Source organism: Lepidochelys olivacea (assembly GCF_965140295.1).
Source record: "Lepidochelys olivacea isolate rLepOli2 genome assembly, chromosome: 5".
NCBI lineage: Eukaryota > Metazoa > Chordata > Testudines > Cheloniidae > Lepidochelys > Lepidochelys olivacea.
Window position 1 is genome coordinate 127,080,927 of NC_140415.1, and position 24,503 is coordinate 127,105,429.

General features: G+C 44.5%; 1 protein-coding gene across 3 annotated transcripts in view; it reads right to left on the bottom strand.

Moving 5' to 3' along the window:
- Window positions 1–24,503, bottom strand: part of LOC311520727 (cysteine-rich protein 1-like) — a 175,809-nt gene that overhangs the window by 61,494 nt on the left and 89,812 nt on the right. The window contains exon 1 of one of the 3 annotated variants that reach the window (XM_084628439.1): window positions 92–215. The exons of the other annotated variants lie outside the window; for them this stretch is intronic. Within the exon in view, the coding sequence (XP_084484565.1) occupies window positions 92–134 (43 nt within the window). The 5' untranslated portion in view covers window positions 135–215. Of the gene's footprint in view, window positions 1–91; window positions 216–24,503 lie in introns of those variants that run through there. 3 annotated transcript variants of the gene reach the window in all.

A 24,503-nucleotide genomic window follows, 5' to 3' on the forward strand; every position in this document is an offset into this window, starting at 1 on the left:
AAGAAAAGTAGAACAGAAAGTGCCTGGCTTCATTTACCATTTAAAGAAACATAAAAAAAAAGGGCTCTTGCTTCCAATGGAAGAAACTTACCAAAGTAAACGGGCTTTCCGCATATGGGACAATATGAAATCATCTTCAGGGCTCCTCGGCACAGCACACAGCATTGAACAGGGCTCGTATAAAAAGCCTTCTCTTCAGCTAAAGCAACAGGAAAACCATGGCCAACAGCAAGACAATGACGTGTTCTGCTTTTGAAGCAGGATATTGTGGTTATAGGTAAATGAGAGCGCTGTAGTGTAAGAAGCTGAGTTCAGGGGCTTTATTACGTGAAGAATTAATTTATCTTTTTGAACCAAAAATGTAGACTTTAAGAAACACTTCTTCTCTATCACCAGAGGAGAAACACTGGAACCAGTTTAACTTCACCTCGTGTGCAGCACTCATGATATCTGGTGCAGATGCTGCTTTTCTCTTTTGCAAATCTTTTCTCCCAAGTTTCAGAGCCTGAGCTCTGATGTGAGCAGGAATGTTTACCCTGCTATTTTTAGCGCCATATCACAAGCCTATGTCAGTTGACCTGGGTTTTGAGACTCGCTGCCGGATAGGTTTTTTGCCATGTAGACATACCCTCATTGGCAGAGCTGAAACTCCAGCCCTCCAGTCCAGTGTTCGTCTCTCTGGAGTGGGAGGCATCTCTTCCTTTTGCAGCTTCGAAACACAAGTACAGATTTCCCCCCAAAACTAGTTTTGTGTCTAACTTAGGCTACGACTACACTTGAAGAGTTTTTGCGCTGTCAGTTTCAACGGTGATAGTGAACCCATGAAAGAAAGCGCTGGCGTCAGATCGTGTTTACAGTTGCAGCATTTCCATCACCCATGAGAGCAGCGCACTGAGGGCAGCTATCCCACAGTGCAGCTCTCTCCATTTAGACAATCGGTCTTGTGGGAAGGGTGTGATCGCGGGGCATCCTGGGTCCCTGCACAGCCTCCTCTCCACAAATGCTGATCGGCTCGAGTAGCTCAGCATCGCTCCAAGCGGGGGATCGTTTGCTCCACGGAGCAGCATTGTCACCAGGCCAGATGATAAGTGAGCACTTGCTAAGAAAACAGGAAGGGGAGTTTCAAAGTTCCTGGGGCTTTACACCAGAAGGGGCAAACGTCTGTTTACCTGGTGTCAGAGCAGCAGAACTGCTGACCAGAGTGGTCACTGTGGGATATCCTGCATAGGCTAAAAGCTCTGTAAACAGGAAGAATGTGTCTTCACTTGCACATCACTACAAAAGCATCACCAGTAAGAGCTGTACACCTCTCGTGGAGGTGGTTTTCTTTTTGTGGTGAAACTTCTGAGTTTTACCACAAAAAGTCATTGGCAAATGTAGATGCTCCCATGGTTTTTGTGCAAAAAAGGGACTTTTTCTGCTTTAAATGGCAAGTGTAGGCATGCCCTAAATGTAGATTATTACGCCTGGTGCCTGTGTGAACCCCTGATGCACCTTGAACAAACACTATCAATCCAAATCGAAATACTAGCCCTGCAACATACAGCAAGACTGTGTACCCAGGCAGCACACACGAGACACTGAATTCCCCAATGGCCCCCAACAACCCCTCTACCAACAGCCCTCTGAAAGAAGATGTGTTTGTGTGGTGCGGCAGGGGGACTGATCGATCTGGGCTGAACCGGGCCACCGTGTTCCAGCTCCATAGGGCTCCTACAGAGAACGCCCTGGCAGTAAAATTGAATAGTGTCCAGAGGACTGTGCTGCATTGGTCTGATCCAGGTTATTGGGCTCAATACAGGAAGAACTGGGTGGGGTTTAGTGGCCTATGATGTATCAGGAGTCAGACTAGATGATCGGGTGGTCTCTTCTGGCCTTATACTCTATGACTATAAGAAACATGATCCAGCGGTGAGGGCACTAGCCCAGGACTTGGGTTCAAATCCCTGCTCTGCCACAGATTGACCATGGGCAAGTCACTGAGTCGTGCTGTGCCTCAGTTTCCCCTCTAGCCAATGGGATAACTGCACTGCCCTGCCTCACAGGGTGAGGGTGAGTATGTTAAAGATTGTAAGCTCCTCAGATACTATGTTATGCAGGGGTCAGAGAAGTATCTGAAAAAGACAAAATCCATGGGAAGTGAAATTCAGGGGAATTTTAGCCAAAGAATTGTTCCCAGTTTTGTCCAGCTGTAATTTAACTTCTAAACAGGCATCTGTCAGCATCTCAACCTCAGGCGCTGTGAAGTATCTTAAAGCAGTGTGGCAAACTGCACTCACAGTGTTTGTGAGACAGGAAAACGTGACAGGAAGTGGGTGCTCACCCTGCTTCTGACCATTGTTAGCTCACAACTTAACTCTTATGGCGGCAGTTACATGGCGGTTGTCACTCACTCTGAGCGGTACCTCACCCAGGCAGCATATACCAACCAGCCGGCAGGGCAGTCCCGTTAAACAGACCTTCCCGGCAAGTCTCAGTCCCGGAAACAAAATAGAAACAGGAGCATCCAGCAAAGTTCTGTGTCAGAACAATGGTTAGAAGTTTACCCAGCTCTTGATACTGCTAATAGAGACACCTCACACACTCATTTTACACAAACATTGCCCTGGTGTAAATGCTACCACATTAGAGCTCTAACACAGTGCACCCAATTTGCATCGGCACAAATGACATTACTGACCCAAGCAGAGAAACAATCCCAAAGCCTCGTACAATAGTTTAGAAAAGAAATAAGGACGGTGGTAAAAAGTTCAAACATTAGTTGCAGCTATGCTTTTATCCTACGGCCGCCAGTGAATCCCGTCCTGTCTGATGGCCCTCCAGCAGAGTGATTTTTAAGAGAGATTGCCAACTTTTAAAAAAAAATTATCTTTCAGTCGGATGCACAACGTAACACCCAAGATTGTTATATTGGAAAAAGAATAGCCTGCACCAAAACAATCTCTATTCTGGATCACGCACTGCACATCTGGCAGCATTTTGTGTACAGCTAGTTTCACCATCTCTCCTTTGCAGTCAGTTCGTTCCTCTTTTTTGCTTGTGAGAGTGTTTCAGACAGCAGCAGAGGAGAGAACAGCATTACATATTAACATATGACGGGGAAACCACAAAATGTGGCAAGGCAGCGAGGGGCAGGTGCAATCGCTGAAACCGCTTTAAACTAATTTATTTAAAACTGACTAGATTTCAAGCTGCCTGTGCCCCTTTAAGCTGTCCCTCAAGGCCCAGTCTACACTAAAAACTTTTGGCAGCATAGTAATGTCCGTTAGGATGGTGGGTTTGCTTGTAACATTTTTATACTGGCAAAAGCACCACTCAGGGAGCTGGTATAAGTCATACTGGCAAAAGCCAGTATAAGCTGCATCTACATTAAAAGGGTTTGCTAATATGGCTATATACTATACCCCTTTTCTAGTGTAAACAAGGCCTTGCTCACTAGTCAGTCCTTAGCAGTGCAAATTTCTGGAGCCGAGTGAATAGCAGGGGGGGGAAAAAGTCTGCAAATAGTCGTTAAAAATTCTAAAGGGAATTTTGATCCAACCATATATTCAACCCTTTTGTATTCCCTTTCCATAAATATTCGAGTGCTCAAACTCGACTACCATGACTACTTGCTAAACCAAAATGTTTACCTTCAGTGCATGAATATATGCTGAAAGTACATTTTGAATTCTATATTCAGTTGTAATAACCACATTTTGCTCTGTATTGGTTATTGACATAAGTCATATGGTGCTGTTTCTTTATTTTGATTGGATGTCTTGGGTAACTCAACAACATGGTACATTCTACCAATGAAAACATCGAACATATAGTTCTAGCTTCCTGCAGTGTCCATTTAATTCCATAAATTACTGCTAAATAAGTTCCAGAAGTTAATTGTGTATGTGACCGTGTAAATTACATATTTGGTGGTAATCTTTGCAGTCTGAACGAACTGTAGACTAAGAACTGTTCCCCAAATTAGTTTATATATAATTTCAAGTAGCAACAAATGTGAGAATTTCACAGTCTCTTCATGGAAAATTCATAAGCAGAAAAAAATTGATTTCCAAGAAAAATACTAAATGGCTGATTCTGGACTGAAGGTTTTGTCTTAAGAGGAACCATTTGTAATGAAATCTCTTAACAGAATGAGGAAGAACAAGGGCCTTGTCTATATTCAAAGTTGCACCAGTTTAAATAAAGATCTAATTTTAAAATGGTTTAGTTAAACTAGTGCAAAACCCTGTGTGGGCACTCTAAATTCAATTTAAAAGTGGTTTATATATGGATTTCAGTTAAAACAATATTTCAATTTAGTTTAATTCAATTCCTTATTGCGTTCAGTTATATCGATTTAATCCAACTTTAAATTGAATTAAGAGTGTCTACACAAGGAGAGTCAAACTAATTTAGTTAAATGAGTGAAACTTTGAATTTGCTTTGGTTTAAATCCAAAGTAACTCCACTGACTGGTTAGAAAATGAAATAGCAATTTGAGAAAATTTTTATAAATCTTTAATTCATTTTCATTTGAAATGGCACAAAATGTTGAGAGCCTGAAATTTTCTGTGAAACAATTTAGTCAGAGTTCAAGCTGGTTGGAAAAGGGATTTTCCATCTTGTGACAAATTTTGAAAGTTTAAAACTTTTTCCTCCCAAATATGGACAAAAAGCCAAAATTTTGAAATTTTTCACAATATGAAATTCTGAAAAAAATGTATTCTTCAAGTGCTAGCTCATGTCAGTTCCAAGTAGGAGTGCACAGTCATCTGAAGGTTTTTCCTTTAGTGGTACCCATCAGGTCAGCTGTGGAGCCTCCTGGAGTCACGCCTTCATGGCGGTGTATATAGGTCCCGGCTGACCCACCGCCTCTTCAGTTCCTTCTTACCACTAGTGGCGGTCATTGGCACAGCTCTTCTCTTGCTATGGCAAGCAATCCCCTACTGGACTCTTTCTAGTCATATCTGTAAATAGTTTAAAACTTAGTATTAGTTAGTTCAATTAGATCTTAGTTAGTTAGATAAGTTTCAGTTGGGGGTTCCCCCCACCACGTTTCCCCTCTCGGGGACCGGGGCTTGACTCAGTCTCAAGGGTTTAAGCCATGCGGGTCCTGTCTGAAGCCTATGCCAAAGGGAGGGAAGTGCAACTCCTGTTTAAAGTGTTTGGGGGAAGCCCATCAGACCGAGAAGTGCAAAATCTGTAGAGGCTTCTGCCCAAGGACTAAGAAGGAGAGGGACTTGAGGCTGAAACTACTCCTCATGGAGTCAGCCTTTCATCCCCGGCTGGCACAGGCCTCGTCCCTCACGCCCAGCACTTCAGTGTGGAGCGCGCCAGCCTTAGTAAGAGAGGCCACAGCACTGAGAAAGGACTCGGGCTCCAGGGACCCTCGACACCACCACTCCGTGGCACCAAAGACCTCCTCCAGCGCAAGTGCCCTGCACCGCTCGCATTCGCCGGTGCGGCACAAAAGAAAGAATACCGACAGAGGTCGCCCTCCCACTAGAGCAGTGGAATGAGGAGGCACCAGTGGGGTGTGTCCCATGCTGGGACACCCTGCTCCAGCTCCGACTCAGCCAGCACCATCGACTCTGGCCTCACAGGGAGGTCTGTCGAGTCTGGTTCTAATGCAGGAGTCTCGGGAGGAGGACTTAGAGCTTCCCTCCACGCCGGACGACTCTGAGGTGGCTAGGGACCGCCTAGCAATGATGGCGCAGTCCCCCACACAGGCACCACAAAGAAGCACTGTGTCCTCTAGGGACAAGCCGGCGATGATGAAGCACCGCTTGTCCTCACCTCCGCACCACTCCCTGGCGCTGTCTCGCTCCACACGGCCTTGGTCGCCCGGGTCAGAGTCCTCATTGGACTCGGAGGCAGGGTTGTACACCTCTAGGCAAAGCCGGCTCCGCTCGCGGCACCACTCCAGACAAGATGGAGGGCAGCCATTGCCGCTGATGTCGTGGCCACCGCAGTGGACCCAGGCCTGCTACCAAGCCCAAGGGCTGGGGTCCAGATCCTAGTCAGTGATTCTGGAGGCATGGGACCCTCCATCATCTGTAGCCTGGGAACCTCCGTGGGGACAAGAGATGGAAGGGCCATCTACTATACCGTTTCCCGCTCTTCTGGCTTGTAAACAAGGTCCTGCAGAAGGGAGGTAGCATAGGTGCCGACTTCATAGATGCTCCAGCCCTGGAGCACCCATGGAGAAAAATTAGCAGGTGCTCAGCACCCACTGTCAGCCAAGCTCCCCCCGTCCCCCCAGTGCCTCTCCTCTGGCGGCGGCCCCGCTAATCACTCCTCCCACTCTCTCCCAGCGCCTCCTGCCCACTGCGAAACAGGTTGGCTCCGGGAGGGAGAGGGAGGAGCAGGGACACAGCACACTCAGAGGAAGAGGTGGGAAAGAGGTGGGGCGGGGTCTTGGGGGAAGGGGTGGAGTGGGGGTAGGGTCTGGGGGGGTCAAGCACCCCCAGGTAGAGGGGAAGTCGGTGCCTATGGGAGGTAGCATCAATTATCTTAATAGCACCAGCGTGGCCTTGCCAGCATTGGTTCACCACGCTTCTAGACCTGTCTGTGAACACACAGATAACCCTGCCCCTAGTCCTGGACTTGATCACGCAGGACCACGGCCGCCTCCAGCATCCCAATGTCCAGTCTCTCCACCTCACGGCATGGAAACTCCATGGCTAAATCCCTCGGAGCTCACATGCTCAGACGCTGTTAGAGAGGTCCTCCTTAGCATCAGGAAGCCCTCCACTAGGGCCATCCATCTGGCCAAGTGGAAAAGATTCTCCATTTCGACATTACAAAAACACCCTCCACCTTTACAGACATCAGTTCCTTTTATCCTGGACTATTTGCTGCACCTAAAACAGCAAAGGTCTGTCAGCATCATCAATAGAAGTGCACCTGGCGGCTATCTCGTACTATGCCCTTACAGCAGGGCAGAGACGATGGGGCTTTTGGCAGAGCGGTGCTACAATCAGCGATTCCATGAACTCTGAGCCCACCTCCTAGGTAAGGCTTGGGAGTCATCTACTAGAAATCGACATGAGCAAGCACTCGAAGAAGAAAAACAGTTACCGCCTTCTCGTAACTGTTGTTCTTCGAGATGTGTTGCTCATGTCCATTCCAAGACCCGCCTGCCTCCCCCCGTCAGAGTATTCCAGCAAGAAGGAACTGAAGAGGTGGCGGGTCGGCAGGGACCTATATACACCGCTATGAAGGTGCGACTCCAGGGGCTCCACAGCCGACCCGACCGGTACCACTAGGGGAAAAACCTTCCGATAACTGAGCACGCAGTGCATGCACTCCTACTTGGAATCAACATGAGCAACACGGTCCCGAGAGGTTGGTAACCGTTTTATTCTGGGTAAATTTGAAACAGTTTGGTTTGATAAATTCAAAACGTTTCATTTGGTTTCTGACCATTTTACATTTTTTAATTTTTTTATATAAAAATGTAAATTTCAAAATAAAAACTTGAAACTTTTTGTTCTGAAAGTGTCAAAACAGGATGTTTCAGCATTTCCAATTTTTTAAAAGGAATTTCATTGAAATTGACAGATTTTGCAAAAAAGAAAATGCTTTAGTTGAAGTATCATTTTCCAGTGGAAAATTGTTTTTACAAAAAATTTCCAAGCAGCTGTACTGAGAATGTTTAGAGTCAAAAACCTGTCAGAATAGAAAATGTGTTCCTTTCCATTTGAAATGAAGAAGAATTATGAATTTTTTAATGGCTAAAAATATTTAATTTTGGTGGGAGAACCTCACTTTCTCATTCTTCCCCCTTTTTCCAGTGGAAGAAATTTTAAAAAGTTAGAGAACATTTTAGTTTGAAGAAATCCGAATGTTCTCACAAAGCATTCGTCATTTTTCAAAGCCCAGAGTTTTGCTGAAATATGGTTTGGAGTTTGGTTTCAGAGGATGAGGTAACAATATTAGGAGCAGTGTCCATTTTCTGTAGTTTCCAGAGATTTCAATGAGAGGCACAGGGATGAAAATGGTAGCTGGTGGCAAAACTAAAGAGCATTCCAAGAAAAAAGACATTTGTCTCCTGGTCCATATTTTACTTTCTAAACTTCGCTAGTGAAACAGTTTAGCTAAATTCATACTGGAGATGGTTTTAAGCAAGTGATTGTTTTTTGTGGAGTGTTTTGAAGACAAGGAACATCCTTTCATCCTGTCACAGTCACTTGAGCTGTGTGCATGTAAGAGCCAGCAGAGCTCCGTTTGAACGCAGCTGGTCTGTGGCTGGCCAGAGAGAACAGAAATCCTCCTGCCTCCAAACCATTTCTAGCTTTGCCTACAAAGAAGCAAAACCTCAGGGCCTCGGATAAAAGAGGAAGGTGACATTTTAACAGGTAAATATTTTGTTAGAAAAAGTGCTGAATGTATTTTGGCAGCCCACAGCTCCTCCACTCCTGGGGTGCTGGCTTGATTGATGTGCACAGCTGAGACGAAAGACTAAAACAGCCTATTGCTTTAGAGTTTCCAGGCTGTTGCCTGGAAACATCACCTTTGTTGTTTCTCCCTCCTGGCAGCCCTTAGCTCTAGGAATCCAGAGCTATTTACCTGGCACATGGCTCAGAGGAGACCCTGTGGGCCTGGTAAGTGGTCTCCCTTATTGTTACAGGCCACAGCTCCAGTGCTCCCTGGTTCCTGAGCAGGTACATGGCTAAGCTGAGAAACTAATGTTCTGCAGAGCAGATTCTCCCTCCCATAAACCAATGGCTCTAATTTTTACCAAGGTGCTACTACCTAATAACATAATGGGCTTCTGAGAACCAGAGGTAATATGGAGGCAGATGCTGGTCGGCCACAGCAAGCAGTCAGCTAGCAGCAGAGCATAGGGGTCTGTAGCTATCATGTGCCAAGACTTCTCTCGCTCTTCCTTTTGTTATGCTAACATATGAGAAGAAGAAGAATGGTAATCCTAAATAATTACATCGTGTCAGGCCTCTTGTTCAAAGAGCCCCCATGCTCTCTGGACAGTAAGGGCCAAATCTGTGGCAGGTGTAAATCAGTGTAGCTCTGCTGACTTCAGTGGAGTTGCCCTGATTTGCACCAGCTGAGAATCTGGCCCTTTGTATGCCTCACAACATCCATCTGAGGTTGCTCTGAAATACAGAGCAACATCAACAGGATCGTGCCCTGGCACTTGGCATTTCCAGGCGATTCAGCTGCAGCTGCAGCAGCACCATCTTCAAAAGGAAGCAAACAGAATGACCTGATTGTAACGTATCGGACTAGGGTAGTATCCCTTGAAGTCGTTTGTGAGCCCTATTGTGGTGCTCATTGTGTTCTAGGTTTTGGAAGCTGACAGAAGCCAGTCAGAGCCCTGTGTATGTGTAGCTAGGCCTTTCATGGTAGTGTATGTTTACTAAACACTGTTATTTGGGACCCAACTGTGCTTGAGTGTTTTTTGCCACCTTGTTTTATTGTGTAAAGAGGAAAAAACACCATACAGATGCACAAAGGATACAATCCAGAGCCTCGGACAGCAGCTAAGTCTGAGCGAATGGGCTTTGCTTTATGTGACTGTAGGATGGAGACCTCAGCTCCTATTGACCAGGCTGCAACTTCTAGTACAAGCCCTTCCAACCTGCTTCTCCACCTCAGCAGCACCATGGCCCACATGGGATTTTGGCTCCATAGATGGGAGCACAGTCCTGGGGACACTGAACAGAGATTCTTCTTGGTGCAGAGATTACACAGGTCCCTCCGATGTGGATTTCGGAGGTTGCCCAAGATTAGGTAGGAAGGCTCAGGATTTAGCTCTTGTTGTTATAGTGTGTGGGGCGGTGGAAAAGGTCTAGCAGTACAGTTTTGAGTGTCTATGTTCGTGCCAGTCCTTGAATCCTTGGTTCCCCTCCCCAGCTGCAGTGTGGTGGTAAACGGAGCAGAGGAATTCATTCAAGGCATGATGTTCAAAAGTGGCCTATTTCTAGGTGCCTGAATTTAGACACCTACGGTTAAATTCTGGCCCTAGTGAAGTCAATGGGAGTTTTGCAGTAGACTTCAAAGAGGCCAGGATTTCACCCCAGGGCATGATTCTCAGAGCTACTAAGATGCACATGCATCTGACGAAGTGAGCTGTAGCTCACGAAAGCTCATGCTCAAATAAATTGGTTAGTCTCTAAGGTGCCACAAGTACTCCTTTTCTTTTTAAGATGCATAACTACATTTGAAGTCAATGCAGGGAAAGGGGTGGGGGTGGGGGAAGCAGGTATGTAGATTAGTGTGCAAATTAGCTGCCTTTTTCTGCAAGAGGGTGAATTCCATGTCTCGTGCTTCAGAGTCAGACATGACATAATATGCAATATTCTTGCTAAGCAGTCTATTGCACTTTCTATCAGTCTGCTCTTCCAGATGTCAATTTGAGCAAACAGGCTGGCAATAATCAGTTTCCTTTTTAAAATGAAAAAGCCTGCTGGCAAAATGAAACATTTCCCTTTTTAAAACAAAGAGAGGGAGTGGGGGGAAAGGCAACAACAACAAAAGAAACCAAAGAAACCAAATAAAAGAAGCCAGCTAGACCCAACAAAACTTTCAAAACCCATGCTGGGACACAAACAATTTATGCCCCTTTTAAAACAATATTAATTTTTAAAAATGGACTCTGGCCAATTACTAACAATCCCTTGTGAAATTCAAAGCCACGCTGGCACGCTATAAAAATTCCACACTAGACCAAAAATTTCGCAGGCACCAAAGCGACATTTCTTGTTTTGAGGGAAAGGAAAAGACATTCTTTTTAAAGGCAAGTTTCTGGGCTGAAGGAATCAGAGATAAAAACACTTTGCAAAATCCAGCTGCAATTTGCGAACCTTTGTAGAGACAGAGCATTTTAAAACAGTTCCAAAAATTTGATTTTTAAAATGTTTAAAACCGTTTAATTTAAACAAAGGAAGGTACATACCCAAAAGACCCCTGAGGCATTTAGACTGTAAACTCTACACCCGGGCCCATCTTTTTGTTGTGTTTGTACAACACTAGCCATTGCAGGGTCCTGGTCCCTGACTAGGGCTAAAGCGGCAACGGTTTCACTTAAATCATTATTTTAAATTGGGATTTAGTTAAAGTGGTGCAAAACATTTTTTAATCTGGCTTCTGTACTTCTCTGGCCCCCATCACCATTGGAGCCGAGTACCTTGTTGTCTTTAATGCATTTATCTTCCCAACTTCCCTGTGAGGTAGGGCTGGGCTGTTGTCCCTATTTTACAGATGGGGAACCTAGGCACAGAGAGATTAAGTGAGTTGTCCATGGTTACCAGGTAGACTGTGGTAGAGCCTGGAACTGAGCCCAGGTCCCCTAAATCCCAGGCAAGTGCCCTTCCCATTGCACCATCCTTCCTCTCCTGTTAAGGCAAGTTAACTTAATTCAGCAAGAAATTGACTTAAGATGAATCAGTATCAGCTAGGGTGAATGGATTTAAGACAGTGCTTTCCAACCAATTTAACTGCATTGATTTTAAAGCACCCCTTTAGTCAAACTTGTGCACCTTGCTGCACAGACAAGGCTCCTTGTTTTCCTTCTTCTCACTGGCGCATTCCCATCTGAGAATTGTTACCTGACTCTTCAGAGCTATTGTCTCTAGGTATTCTACTGTTTTTGGGATGCTGCTGTTCAGACAGCAGGGGAGCTCAGATGGCTCATGGTGTCTTTGAAGGGCTCTTAAGCAGGTTCTGTGGGTCACAGGCTGGTTTCCCTGTTCTTACAGCGACTCAGATTTAAAGAGACAGGCTCATATTCCCCTGCCCCAGCCTGCACTATATAAAACTGGCAACATTTATATTAGATATTGTCCTCCCAAGGCCGATCAGAGTTGACCTTCACCCTCTGGTGGGCCAAATCTGACAATTGCAGGAAAATCTCCTACCATCACCCCAGATGGCTCCATCAGTGCTAGGAATGGGTGAGAGCTTTAGAGCAGACCAGCTGACAGCATTTGTATCATAGAATCCTGCTTCCAGCACAATGTCATGACAAAAACATGGGCAACTGGCCTACATGAGCATCCAGTGTCAGCACTAATGGAGCCTTTTCCAATGCTGCAGCAATGGCAGGGATGCTCCTTAAAATGGCCTGTGGAGATAAGCTATTGTGTCAGACTCTCTGCAGACTCAGGCAGCAGAGCAGCCGTTACACAGGGGTCACAGTCCAAAAGATGTTTTGGCAGTTAAGGGTTAGAATCTGAGACTGAGATGAGGGGAGTTAGGCCACAAACTCCAAGTAATTTCAATGGAAATTGTGCCTCTAAATCTCCTAGGTAGCTTTGGAAACCTCAGTCTTTGTGTTTCGTAAAAATCAAAGCTTGGATCCTGCAGATTCCTACTGCACTAAGAAGAGGAAGCCACTTCCCCAGCCTCAGCATAAAAGCAGTGACCATTCTACAGCTGATATTTTCTCTACTGAAACACACCCCTCATGTTATGCAGAATCTCTACTCTGTTGTGTAACTAGATAGTCCATTTTAATCAAATGCACATCAATACTGTCAAGTGCTTGGGACAGAATGGAAATCCAGTAGTTGGAGCAGCACGCAGAGTGCCTGACCTAGCCCAGCTCCATGGCACAAAGAGGCTGATAATTTCATCTCCAACTCTAATTCTGTCTTCATCACTTCATTAGGATCTGGATACCAAGACAGTTGGACTGCAGTGCCATAAATATTCAGGCCCTTTTATACATAGCAGCTCTTTGTTTCTGTCTGCACCTGCTTCATTATTCCATTTCATTATCTCCAGTTTTAATGCAAACCCACTGTTGCCTTTCTAATTACCAGTATATGCTTGCTTATGTCTTGGATGCTCAAACTTGAGTATGGTAGCCTGTTAGATCCTAAACCAAATGAAGTCAATGGAAGTCTTCCCATTGACTTCAGTGGGCTTTGGATCAGGCCGTTTGTCCCTTTTGGGTCCCAACCAGCTATGATGGAACTGTCATGCAGAGCTGGGTGAGTACCTGATTTTTTGATTTTCTGACAATTTGTCCCAACCTCCTCCCCAAAGAAAAAGAAAACAATTGTTTTAGGCTAAACCAAAAATGAACATTTTTTTTTGAAATTTTCTGCAAATCAAAAAAATTTGTGTCAGATAGAATGAAACATTTTAAGGATTTTTAAAATATTTTTAAACAATTTAAATAAAAATATAGCAAATTCTGAAACAAAGTTGTTTTGAATTGAAAAATCAATATGTTTTGTTTTGAACGTGTAGAAACAAAATGTTTTGTTTTGGGGGGAAACTATTTTAGGGTGTTTTTAACCAAAGCAATTTGGTGAAATCAACCTGAATTCAGTAAACGTTTTGGGGCCACTGAATCTCTTTTTTTGCTGAAAAAAAGTGGTGTTTGAAAAGTTTTGCCCAGCTCTGCCTTTATTCATAGTCCAGAAGGACCACTGTCATCATCTAATCTGATCTAGCAAAGTCCACAGAACTTCCCTCACAATAATTCCTTTTAGAAAAACATACAATCCTGATTTAAAATGGTCAGTGGTGGAGAATCCATCACGGCCCTTGGTAAATTGTTCCAATGATTAATTACGCTCACCGTTAAAAATGTGTGCTGTATTTATAGTCTCAATTTGTTTAGCTTTAACTTCCAGGCACTAGATCATACCGTTCTCTACTAGTCTGATGAGTCCATTATTAAATATTTGTTCTTCCTGTAGGTGCTCTGTAGTTAAGTCACCCCTTAACCTTCTCTTTGTTAAGCTAAATAGATTGAGCTCCTGGAGTCTCTCGCTATAAGGCCTGTTTTCTAATCCTTTAATCATGCTCATGGCTCTTCTCTGAACCCACTCCAATTTATCAACATCCTTCTTGACTTGTGGACACCAGAACTAGACACAGTATTCCAGTAGTGATCACACCAGTGCCAAATACAGAGGTGTAAAACAACCTCTCTAGCCCTACTTGAGATTCCCCTGTTTATGCATCCCAAGATCGTATTAGCTCTTACGGCCCCAGCTTCACACTGGGAGATCATGTTCAGCTCCACGACTGGAGAACCGCCATTGAGGGCTATAGCTAGTTCTGGAGTGATAGGTATGGGGGGAAAGGAGGAGGCACCACACTGTATGTCACACTTGCTCTAGGGTCCAAGAGGAAGTGAGCGGCAAACCTACTGAGAGTCTCTGGGTGAGTGTCGCAGAGTATACAAACCCCGTCCCCCTTTCGAGGCGGGGTTACAGTCTCCCTGACAGCCTCTAGGCAGAAAGCGGCCAGAGTCACTTTCAGCAGCCCTTATGTTCAGGGTAGCCTAGTGACCTGAATCAATTCTAGCAGCCCTTGCGTACAGGGCAGTGCAGTCTAGTGACTAGCGTCAATATTGCAGCCCCAGGCTGCGGGGCAGTGAGACAAAAAGTCCAGCAGCTGGGGAGGAGGAAGGCCCCTGGTGACAGCCTGAGTAGGGAGGCCCAGGTCCACCTGACTCCACCAGGCCTCAGCTCAAGGCCCTGACAATGGTGGAGTGGTCCGCCACTGGGTCAGCAGGGACTCCCACTGAAACATGCTGACCTCACTCAGTGTGAGGTACCAGTCGCACACCCTCCCTGGGTCACTTCCTACCTCATTTCCAGACATCAAAGTCCATTGAGCAGCGGGGTTCCCAGACTCTTCAGCTTCTGTGGCTCCGTTGGCCGCAGCTCTCCGGTCTGGCTCTCACGGTCTCAAGTTCCCGCAGGCAAAGGCTGTGCTGGCTCTTCAGCTGGAGCCTCCACCCAAGGTCCTTCCCCTCCAGGGGTCAGCCTAGAATGAGCTGGGCTGCTCCCTTTTATACTGAGGCAGTAGTTGGAGCATGCCCAGCATGGTCTGAGGGGCGGGACTTCCGCCACCCATACTGTGGGGTTAAATCCCTCTTGTCCAGTGCAGGGGATGGTGGGGGTTCACTGCTCAAAGGAGAAGATGAGCTGGTAATGGAAGATGATAGGACGACAAAGCTGCTCAATGCTTACTTTGCTTCAGTCTTCTCACAAAAAATAACATGTGACCGGATGACTAGTGAAGTTACCTTAGACAATAAAGGGGAAGGGATGCAGACTGGGATAAGTAAAGAACATGTCAGAGATATTCCGACCAATCTGAGTGAATTCAAGTTAGCAGGGTGGGATGCTATTCACCCCAGGATGCTGAAGGACTTAACTGAAGAAATCTCAGAGCCACTGGCAATAATACTTGCAAACTCATGGATGACATAAGAACTTCCAGAAGACTGGAGAAGGACTAATGTGGTGCCCATCTTTAAAAAGGGGGAAAAGGAGGAGCTGGAGAACTATAGACCAGTCAGCCTGACCCTGATACCTGGGAAGCTACTAGAGCAATGGATAAAATATTCAATTTGCAAATACCTGGAGGACAAAGGGGTGACCACTAATAGCCGGCATGGAGTTACTAAGAACAAATACTAAGCTGCCAAACCAGCTTGATTTCCTCCTTTGACGGGGTAACTGGTTTGGTGGATAGGGAGAATGCAGTGGACGTAATATATCTGGACTTTAGCCAGGCTTTTGACGCAGTCTCACATGACATTCTGATAAATAAGCTGGAGAAATACGGGCTTGGCGGAACTACCATTAAGTGGACAAATAATTGTTTAAACAACTGGAAACAAAGAGTAACTATTAATGGAATGATGGAAGGAGGTCTCAAATGGGGTTCCTCAGGGCTGTGTTCTGGGTCCGGTATTATTAAGTATCTTTATTAATGACCGGGATACAGGACTAGAGAGCATAGTATCAAATTTGCAGATGAGACAAAGCTGTGGGGCGGTTGCCAATACATTGGAGGGTAGAGTTAAATTCAAAGGGATCTTGGAGAACTGGGCTATAGGCAACAAAATAAAATTCAGCAAAGACAAATGTGAGGTGCTACCCTTAGGGAAGAAAAACCAAATGCACAAATGCAGAATGCGGGATACCTGGCTTGGCAGCAGCACCGCTGAGAAGGATCTGCGAGTTGTGGTGGATCACAACCTCAACATGAGTCAGCAATGGGATGCTGTTGCAAAAAAGGCAAATGCTATTTCAGGTTGCATTAACAGAGGCATAGCATGCAAGTCACGGGAAGAGATAGTACCACCCTACTCAGAACTGGTTAGTCTTGAGTAGTGTGTCCAATTTTGGTCACCGCTGTTTAGAAAGAATGTTGACAAACTGGAAAGGATCCAGAGGCAAGTGACAAAGATGATCAAAGGGATGGAATGCAAGCCATATGAGCAAAGACTGAAGGAACTGGGTATGTTTAGTTTGGAAAAGAGGAGATTACGAGGGGACGTGACAGTGGTCTTTGAATACTTGAAAGGCTGCCATAAAGAAGATGGAGAAAAGTTGTTTTCTCTTGCCACAGATGGCAGGATAAGAGGTGATGGGTTCAAACTACACCATAGCAGATTTAGATTAAATCTCTGGAAAAACTTCCTAACTGTAAGCACAGTAGGACAATTGAACAGACTGCCTAGGGAGGTCATGGAAGCTCCTTCACTGGACGTTTTCAAAAGTAGGCTGGGTAGCCATCTGTTTTGGATGGTTTAGAGACAACAAACCCTGCATCTTGGCAAGGGGTTAGACTAGATGACCCTTGCAGTCCCTTCTATGCCCATGGTCTATGATTCTCCACCCCCACAATCAAAATCTTTTTCAGAGTCACTGCTTACCAGGATAGAGCCCCTCGTCCTATAAGTCTGGCCTACATTCTTTGTTCTCAGATGGATACATTTAGCCATATTAAAATGTATATTATGTGCTTGCACCCAGTTTTCCATGTGACATAGATCATTTTATCAATGATGATTTTGTTTTCTTCCAGGTCATTGATAAAAATGTTAAATTGCATAGGGCCAAGAACCAATCCCTATGGAATCCCTCTAGAAACATACCTGCTCACTGATGATTTCCTGCTTACAATTACATTTCAAGACCTATCAGTCAGCCAATTTTTAATGTAGTAAATGTGTGCCATGTTAATTCTATATCTTTCTAGTTTTTTTAATCAAAAGTTCATGCGGTACCAAGTCGAATGCCTTACAGAAGTCTATTATGTCAAAACTATTTGCTTTATCAACCAAATCTCATAAAATCTGGAGCTATTTTCCATATACGCAGGTTGATTTGCATTAATTACATTACCCTCCTTTAGTTCTTTATTAATCGAATCCCATATCAGTTGATTCATTATCTTGCCCAGGATCTATGTCAGGTTGACAGGCATATAATTACTAGGGTCATCCCCATTTGTCCTTTTAAAAATTGGCACAGCTTTAGCTTTCTTCCAGTCTTCTGGAACCTCTGCAGTGCTCCAAGATTTATTGAAAATCACCAGCAAGCAAATCCAGCAATCTCCTCTGCCACCTCCTTTAAAACTCTTCAATGCAAGTTATCTGAAACTGCAAATTTAAAAATGTCTAACTTTAGTAGGTTTCAGAGTAACAGCCGTGTTAGTCTGTATTCGCAAAAAGAAAAGGAGTACTTGTGGCACCTTAGAGACTAACCAATTTATTTGAGCATAAGCTTTCGTGAGCTACAGCTCACTTCATCAGATGCATATCGTGGAAACTGCAGCAGACTTTATATATACACAGAGGATATGAAACAATACCTCCTCCCACCCCACTGTCCTGCTGGTAATAGCTTATCTAAAGTGATCATCAGGTGGGCCATTTCCAGCACAAATCCAGGTTTTCTCACCCTCCACCCCCCCACACAAATTCCCACTCTCCTGCTGGTGATAGCCCATCCAAAGTGACAACTCTTTACACAATGTGCATGACAATCAAGTTGGGCTATTTCCTGCACAAATCCAGGTTTTCTCACATCCCCCCCCACCCCCATACACAAACAAACTCACTCTCCTGCTGGTAATAGCTCATCCAAACTGACCACTCTTCAAGTTTAAATCCAAGTTAAACCAGAACATCTGGGGGGGGGGGGGTAGGAAAAAACAAGAGGAAACAGGCTACCTTGCATAATGACTTAGCCACTCCCAGTCTCTATTTAAGCCTAAATTAATAGTATCCAATTTGCAAATGAATTCCAATTCAGCAGTTTCTCGCTTTAGTAGCTTATTTTTAACATCCTCCAGAGACACTAGTGGAATGGAAAGGGTGTTATCACCATATGATGAGAATACATCAAGAACAGAAATAATTATTGAACACTTCTGCCTTTTCCTCACTGTTTTGAATAATTCTACTACTTCCATCTAGTAATGGACTAATACCACTGACAGGATTATTTTTGTTCTTGATATATTTAAAAAATTCCTTCTCATTCTCCTTAACGCTGCTGGCCATAGAGGTCTCCTTATGTCCCTTGGCTTCATAGAATCATAGAATCACAGAATATCAGGGTTGGAAGGGACCTCAGGAGGTCATCTAGTCCAACCCCCTGCTCAAAGCAGGACCAATCAATTCCCTTATCAATTTCTTACAATTCCTAACTTCTAATGTATATTTATTACTATCAACTTCCCGTTTCTTCCATTTGCTATATATTATTTTTTAAATTATTTTTGGCAGCTGCCTTCACTTTCCATCTAAACCAGGGGGTTTTTTTAACCAGCACAGCCATTTACCTCATTTGTGGGATTGTGGCTTTTGGGGCATCTAGTAAGGTGTTCTTAAATCATTCCCAATTATCACTGACATTTTTCTGATTAAATTCTTCCTCCCAGCTGATTTGGCTCAATATTTCTACTTTCTTCTACAAGGGACAATGACAAATAGTGGACTGATGGGAAACCAGAATAGCCTGTGTCTACACCTTTCAAAAGGACGTTCTATTGCTTGAAGTGAAACAGAAAACCTGGTCTAAGATGTCAAAAAAAAAATCTGTCTCTTCTTCTGCCTTAGTAGAGAAAAATTGAACTAGCTGTTTCTTGGGCAGCTCCACTGTTATGAGACAACAGTATAGCTGGTTGAAATGTTTTGAATTAAAAGCATTTTAGTTGGGAAATGGTTTTTTTACAAAATCAAAAATTTTCCTTGAAAATGTATTTTAAATTTTTCGCATTTTTAAAAAATTAATATCTTTTTAAAATATTTATCATTGATCACTTTTATTTTGTCCTTCTTTTCCTTTTTTCTCAATCCTTCCCCGCCCCCCCCGTCATTTTCAAAAATGAAGGTTTCTTTTTTTCTGAAAACAAATAAAGGTGGATCAGAAAGAGAGGGGGGTAGAAAAGAAAGAAACAGTGAAAAAAGATGTTGGAAAACATTTTTTTAAAAAAATCCCAAACACCGATTTAACAAACAGGCCTAGGGTTATTTTAAATCCTGCCAATTGACAGTTTTTTACTAGACTGTTTTATTTTTTGATCTGCTCTAGATGAGACTGAAGCTTTTCACTGTGGACAAAGATGTTCCCAACCATCTAGAGCAGCCCACTGTCTTTGGGAGGGAATTACCAATAAGGCTCAATCATCACAATTTTGGGGATCATTAAAAAATGGCCGCTATGATCTCTCTAAGGCTCCAGTCCAGCAACTGGTAGCACACAGACAGAATGCTGAGCCCATGTGGAGAATTACTGAAATCAACATTTTCAAGATCATGACCCAAGTGTTTTGCCTTTTGCTGCGGGGCTATGCCTTCTTTTGGCTTTGTACAACACCTAAGACACTGTGAGTGCTACCAGAAAAAAAATATATTCTGTTATTTTTCAAAAAAATGCTGTAATCCTAAATTTATGGGGGCAGGAAGGTTGTCTTTTTGCCTATACAGTGCTGGGCATATCTACAGTATGTAGCTATGTGTAAAATAAATAAGAGTAATTAAATCCGTCTTCCCTCCTCCCCCATACACACCAGACACCGACTATAAACAGCCTGTCTTAAAAACCTCTAAGGAAGGAGATTCTACCACCTCCCTAGGTAACGCATTCCAGTGTTTCACTACCCTCTTAGTGAAAAAGTTTTTCCTAATATCCAATCTAAACCTCCCCCACTGCAACTTGAGACCATTACTCCTCGTTCTGTCATCTGCTACCATTGAGAACAGTCTAGAGCCATCCTCTTTGGAACCCCCTTTCAGGTAGTTGAAAGCAGCTATCAAATCCCCCCTCATTCTTCTCTTCTGCAGGCTAAACAATCCCAGCTCCCTCAGCCTCTCCTCATAACTCATGTGTTCCAGGCCCCTAATCATTTTTGTTGCCCTTTATTTTGTGTTACTTTGTGAGGTGTTTGTTTAAATAGTAAATGAATTGCTGAGGGAAAGGGCCTGATCCAGCCTCTGGGTAGGGCGTCAAGCCTTCCTGGGCCAGCACGATAGGCTGGCAGCCTACAAACGATTTCTCTGCTCCTTTCAGGGAGATTGCTTGGTGGCTGCAGGGGGTGAATCATGGACTATAGGCACCCTGCTTTGGTGAAAAGGTTATTCTCTTTTGATCTAAAGTGCATCCAGATGTCACAATTAGTGGGATCTTTCAGATGCCAATAAATACCATAACCAATGTCGCAATGATGACAGTGGTGGTGATACTTGCCGGATGGCCTTATCAGTGCTGGGGGGACGGGACATGCAGTTACCATTGCAAATGCGGTTCTTCAGGAGTCTTTTCTCTGCTCAGTCACGCTTGAGGGATGTGCTGCAGGAATCTTCTGGAAAGCAGAGCCCTTTACGGCTGCTCAAGCATCTTCTCCTGGCATTGAGTTTCCAGAGCTGAGGTTATAAAAGGGTCATGTGTCCCCAACTGCCTCAGTTCCTCCCACTCACCCGCAGAGCGCTGTGACAGCAGAGCTGTGAGGAAGAGAGGAAGGCGGGCAGGGAGCGGCTGCATGCGCGCTCAGTGAACCACCATTACAAGCTGTCATAAATATAAAGGGAAGGGTAAACCCCTTTGAAATCCCTCCTGGCCAGGGGAAAGCTCCTCTCACCTGTAAAGGGTTAAGAAGCTAAAGGTAACCTCGCTGGCACCTGACCAAAATGACCAATGAGGAGACAAGATACTTTCAAAAGCTGGGAGGAGGGAGAGAAACAAAGGGTCTGTGTGTCTGTCTGTATGCTGGTTTCTGCCAGGGATAGACCAGGAATGGAGCCTTAGAACTTTTAGTAAGTAATCTAGCTAGGTATGTGTTAGATTATGATTTCTTTAAATGGCTGAGAAAAGAATTGTGCTGAATAGAATAACTATTTCTGTGTATCTTTTTTGTAACTTAAGGTTTTGCCTAGAGGGGTTCTCTATGTTTTTGAATCTAATTACCCTGTAAGATATCTACCATCCTGATTTTACAGGGGGGATTTCTTTATTTCCATTTACTTCTATTTTTTATTAAAAGTCTTCTTGTAAAACACTGAATGCTTTTTCATTGTTCTCAGATCCAAGGGTTTGGGTCTGTGGTCACCCATGCAAATTGGTGAGGCTTTTTATCCAACATTTCCCAGGAAAGGGGGGGTGCAAGTGTTGGGAGGATTGTTCATTGTTCTTAAGATCCAAGGGTCTGGGTCTGTAGTCACCTAGGCAAATTGGTGAGGCTTTTTACCAAACCTTGTCCAGGAAGTGGGGTGCAAGGTTTTGGGAAGTATTTTGGGGGGAAGGACGCGTCCAAACAGCTCTTCCCCAGTAACCAGTATTAGTTTGGTGGTGGTAGCGGCCAGTCCAAGGATAACGGGTGTAATATTTTGTACCTTGGGGAAGTTTTGACCTAAGCTGGTAAAGATAAGCTTAGGAGGTTTTTCATGCAGGTCCCCACATCTGTACCCTAGAGTTCAGAGTGGGGGAGGAACCTTGACACAAGCAATGCAAATTGACTCTTCACGGTGATTTCTGTATATTCCAACTTGTGGGACACGGGGATGCAAAAGGTGGGCTGAGGAGTTCCAGTGAAATACAGGCAGCAGAAGTGCCTTCCCAGAGCAATCATTGGCTCTAGATGTCAAATTGAGAGAGTAGCTCTCCTTAAATGTGTGGACAGAACGCCAGGTAGCTGCCTGCAGGTTCCAAGCATGGGACCATTATATTGGCAGGCCGTCTAAGCCACCTTAGGCCCTGGTGGAGTGCATCCTATATTCACCCTCACTAGGCACAATAGTTGTAATCTAATCCACTTGCCCACGTGGTAACAGACAACAGGACAGCTGTGGATTGCCTGAGAGGTGCTCACTCCCAACAGCACTGGCTCTGTAAGTTTGCGGTCTAACATATCAAGTGCATCCATAATATTTCAGAGCTGGCAAACAGTCCTGCACTGGCAGGGGGATGGACTTCATGATCTAACAGGCCTCTACCAACTCTTACTTCTGTGATTCCGGGGAACCAGAGGCTGGGAGTTGCCAGTGCACGCAGCACTGGTGCAAAGAGCAGCAGTTGTCTAGCAAATGAAATTGAAGGGTTAGAAGAATCAGGTCTCCTGAAGGAATCTTGGAACCCACCCACCTCATCCTTTCCTCAAAGGCGTTATTCACACGGCAACTGATTTCCGTTGGGCTAATGAAACAGCAGCAGCAGTCAGGTGACCCAGAACCATTGGCCAAAGGCTTTTTTTCACTAATAAATAGCCACTGGCAGTCTCCTTGTCCTTGACCACAGAATGATCTAAGTACATGAACATGTAACTTTCCAACAGCACTAAGAAGACAAAGTAGGTACTAATTATTTAGTGCAAGGAATAAGTCCACTGGGAATGTTGGTCGCTCTGTGGAAGCTGCTATTATCAGGCCTTGGTCCTACCCCTCCTTATTTTATCATAAGAATATTTTTATATGCCTCAACTTCTGTCTGATCTCATGAGGAGAGGGGGAGTATATATGTGTGTGTCTATATCTTTTTTAAGGAATAGCAATATTAAGAGTTGGTAGCATTTAAGTCCAGGAATGACATAACGTTGAAGTTAGCAATAGAGAATACACAGTTAGTACATCTAGAGCAACAGCTCTTAGACTTTTTCATCATTTGGACTAGGTCTTAGTTGAGATCTTGGCCTGAGTTCACCTCCCCACCAGTTCATGACCATAGGATTTCTCTATTGTTTTCATTCCTTGTATCCTAACCCCCAGATTGCACCACCTCTCTGGTCATTTTCAAGTGATCATGTAGATGCTTTTGGCATATAAATTAGCGTTATTTGTACTGTGCTGGGGCCGAGAAGCTCCAGTTGTAGACCAGGTCCCCATTGTGCTAGGTGCCGTACAAAACCACACAGCAAAAAGACAGGACCTGCTCCAAAAGTCTTACTGTCTAAGCAAATATAAAGCCATCCTTCTGTCTCTTCTTCACTTTCTCCCTCTCCTGTACATGTTGTGTCGGCTGTGGGAATTACCAGTTGTCAGTTATACTCAATAGATTAGAATTTCCAGCATCTGTTGCAGCTTTGATCTGCTTTGTTTCCAGTAGCTGTTGCATTTCTTAACATAACAGTATTCTTCCAAGTCTTCTTTTGTTTGGGAACAAACTCCACCTTCTGCCTTATTTTGTTCCGCTCTGTTATTTGTGTCAGGCAACACCTTGCTGGAGGCTCTTCTAAATAAACCTACTAGCTTTGAATCCAGAAAATAGGTACCCTCCTGCTTAAGTGAAGAGCTCCAACTGCAGACTCTCCTCGCAGAAGCTATCACAATGTGTGTAGGACCCAAATCCTCCTTTCAGCACCAACAATTAGCCTCCAGCTAATCTTCTCTTCCTTCTTTAGTACCAGAAGGAACTCCAAGAAGACCACCTGCATTTCCCCAGTCTCCACTTCTCTTCTTCAGGTGCCAACATGGTTCTGAATCAGATCAGTTCTTCCTCCTCCTCTTCTCAGGTGCACCCAGGCTTAGCGTGGGCTGCGTCGCCTGAGGTCACAGACCCAGCTCAGAGAGAGGGCTTTGTGAGGGGTCAGTGTGGGTGAGACTGGCAGTGATTGAGCCATGCTGCTATAGACCATGCAAGGAAGAAAAGGACCCCAAATCAATGGAGAACTTGCTCTCCAAAAGCTCTGAGATAACAACTGACTTCTCCAGTCTCAGGAAGCCACCTCCACCCATCTGGGAGATCTCGGAGATACAAGCCTCTCCGGACAACACTTTTTCTCTGGATGCAAGTGTAGAAGATCTCTGAAACCAGATACCCCATCTCTGGAGAAATCTGTACATGGTCTATAGCTTTTCTTCCTTGCATGTCTATAGCAGCATGCCCTCCTCCCGCTGCACTTAGGGCTTGGCTCCATGGGGTTCCTCTGGAAAGTCAAGCCAAACTAAGCTAACAGGGGAGTACGCCACTTGCCTTCTGAACAAGAGTGTCCACACAGGGGTATAATGCGCTTTAACTAATGCACTTTAAATTCACACCTTTAGTTAATTTGGCTTATTTTTCCTGAGTGTCACCATGGAGATAGGTCTTCCCTCTTCTCCCCTCCACCCCACCCTACCCGACCCAACACACAGGGTCATTCTGAATCAGGGCCTTATTTGACTATTTTTCATTTAGTTTTTGCCTTCTCTTCCTGGTTAATATTGCTCTGTTTGGATGATGATTATCTCCCTTCTCAGCACTGGGCTCACTCACATTCTGTGCTGTTGTATTGTACCACGCATCTTCTGGACATTAATTGGA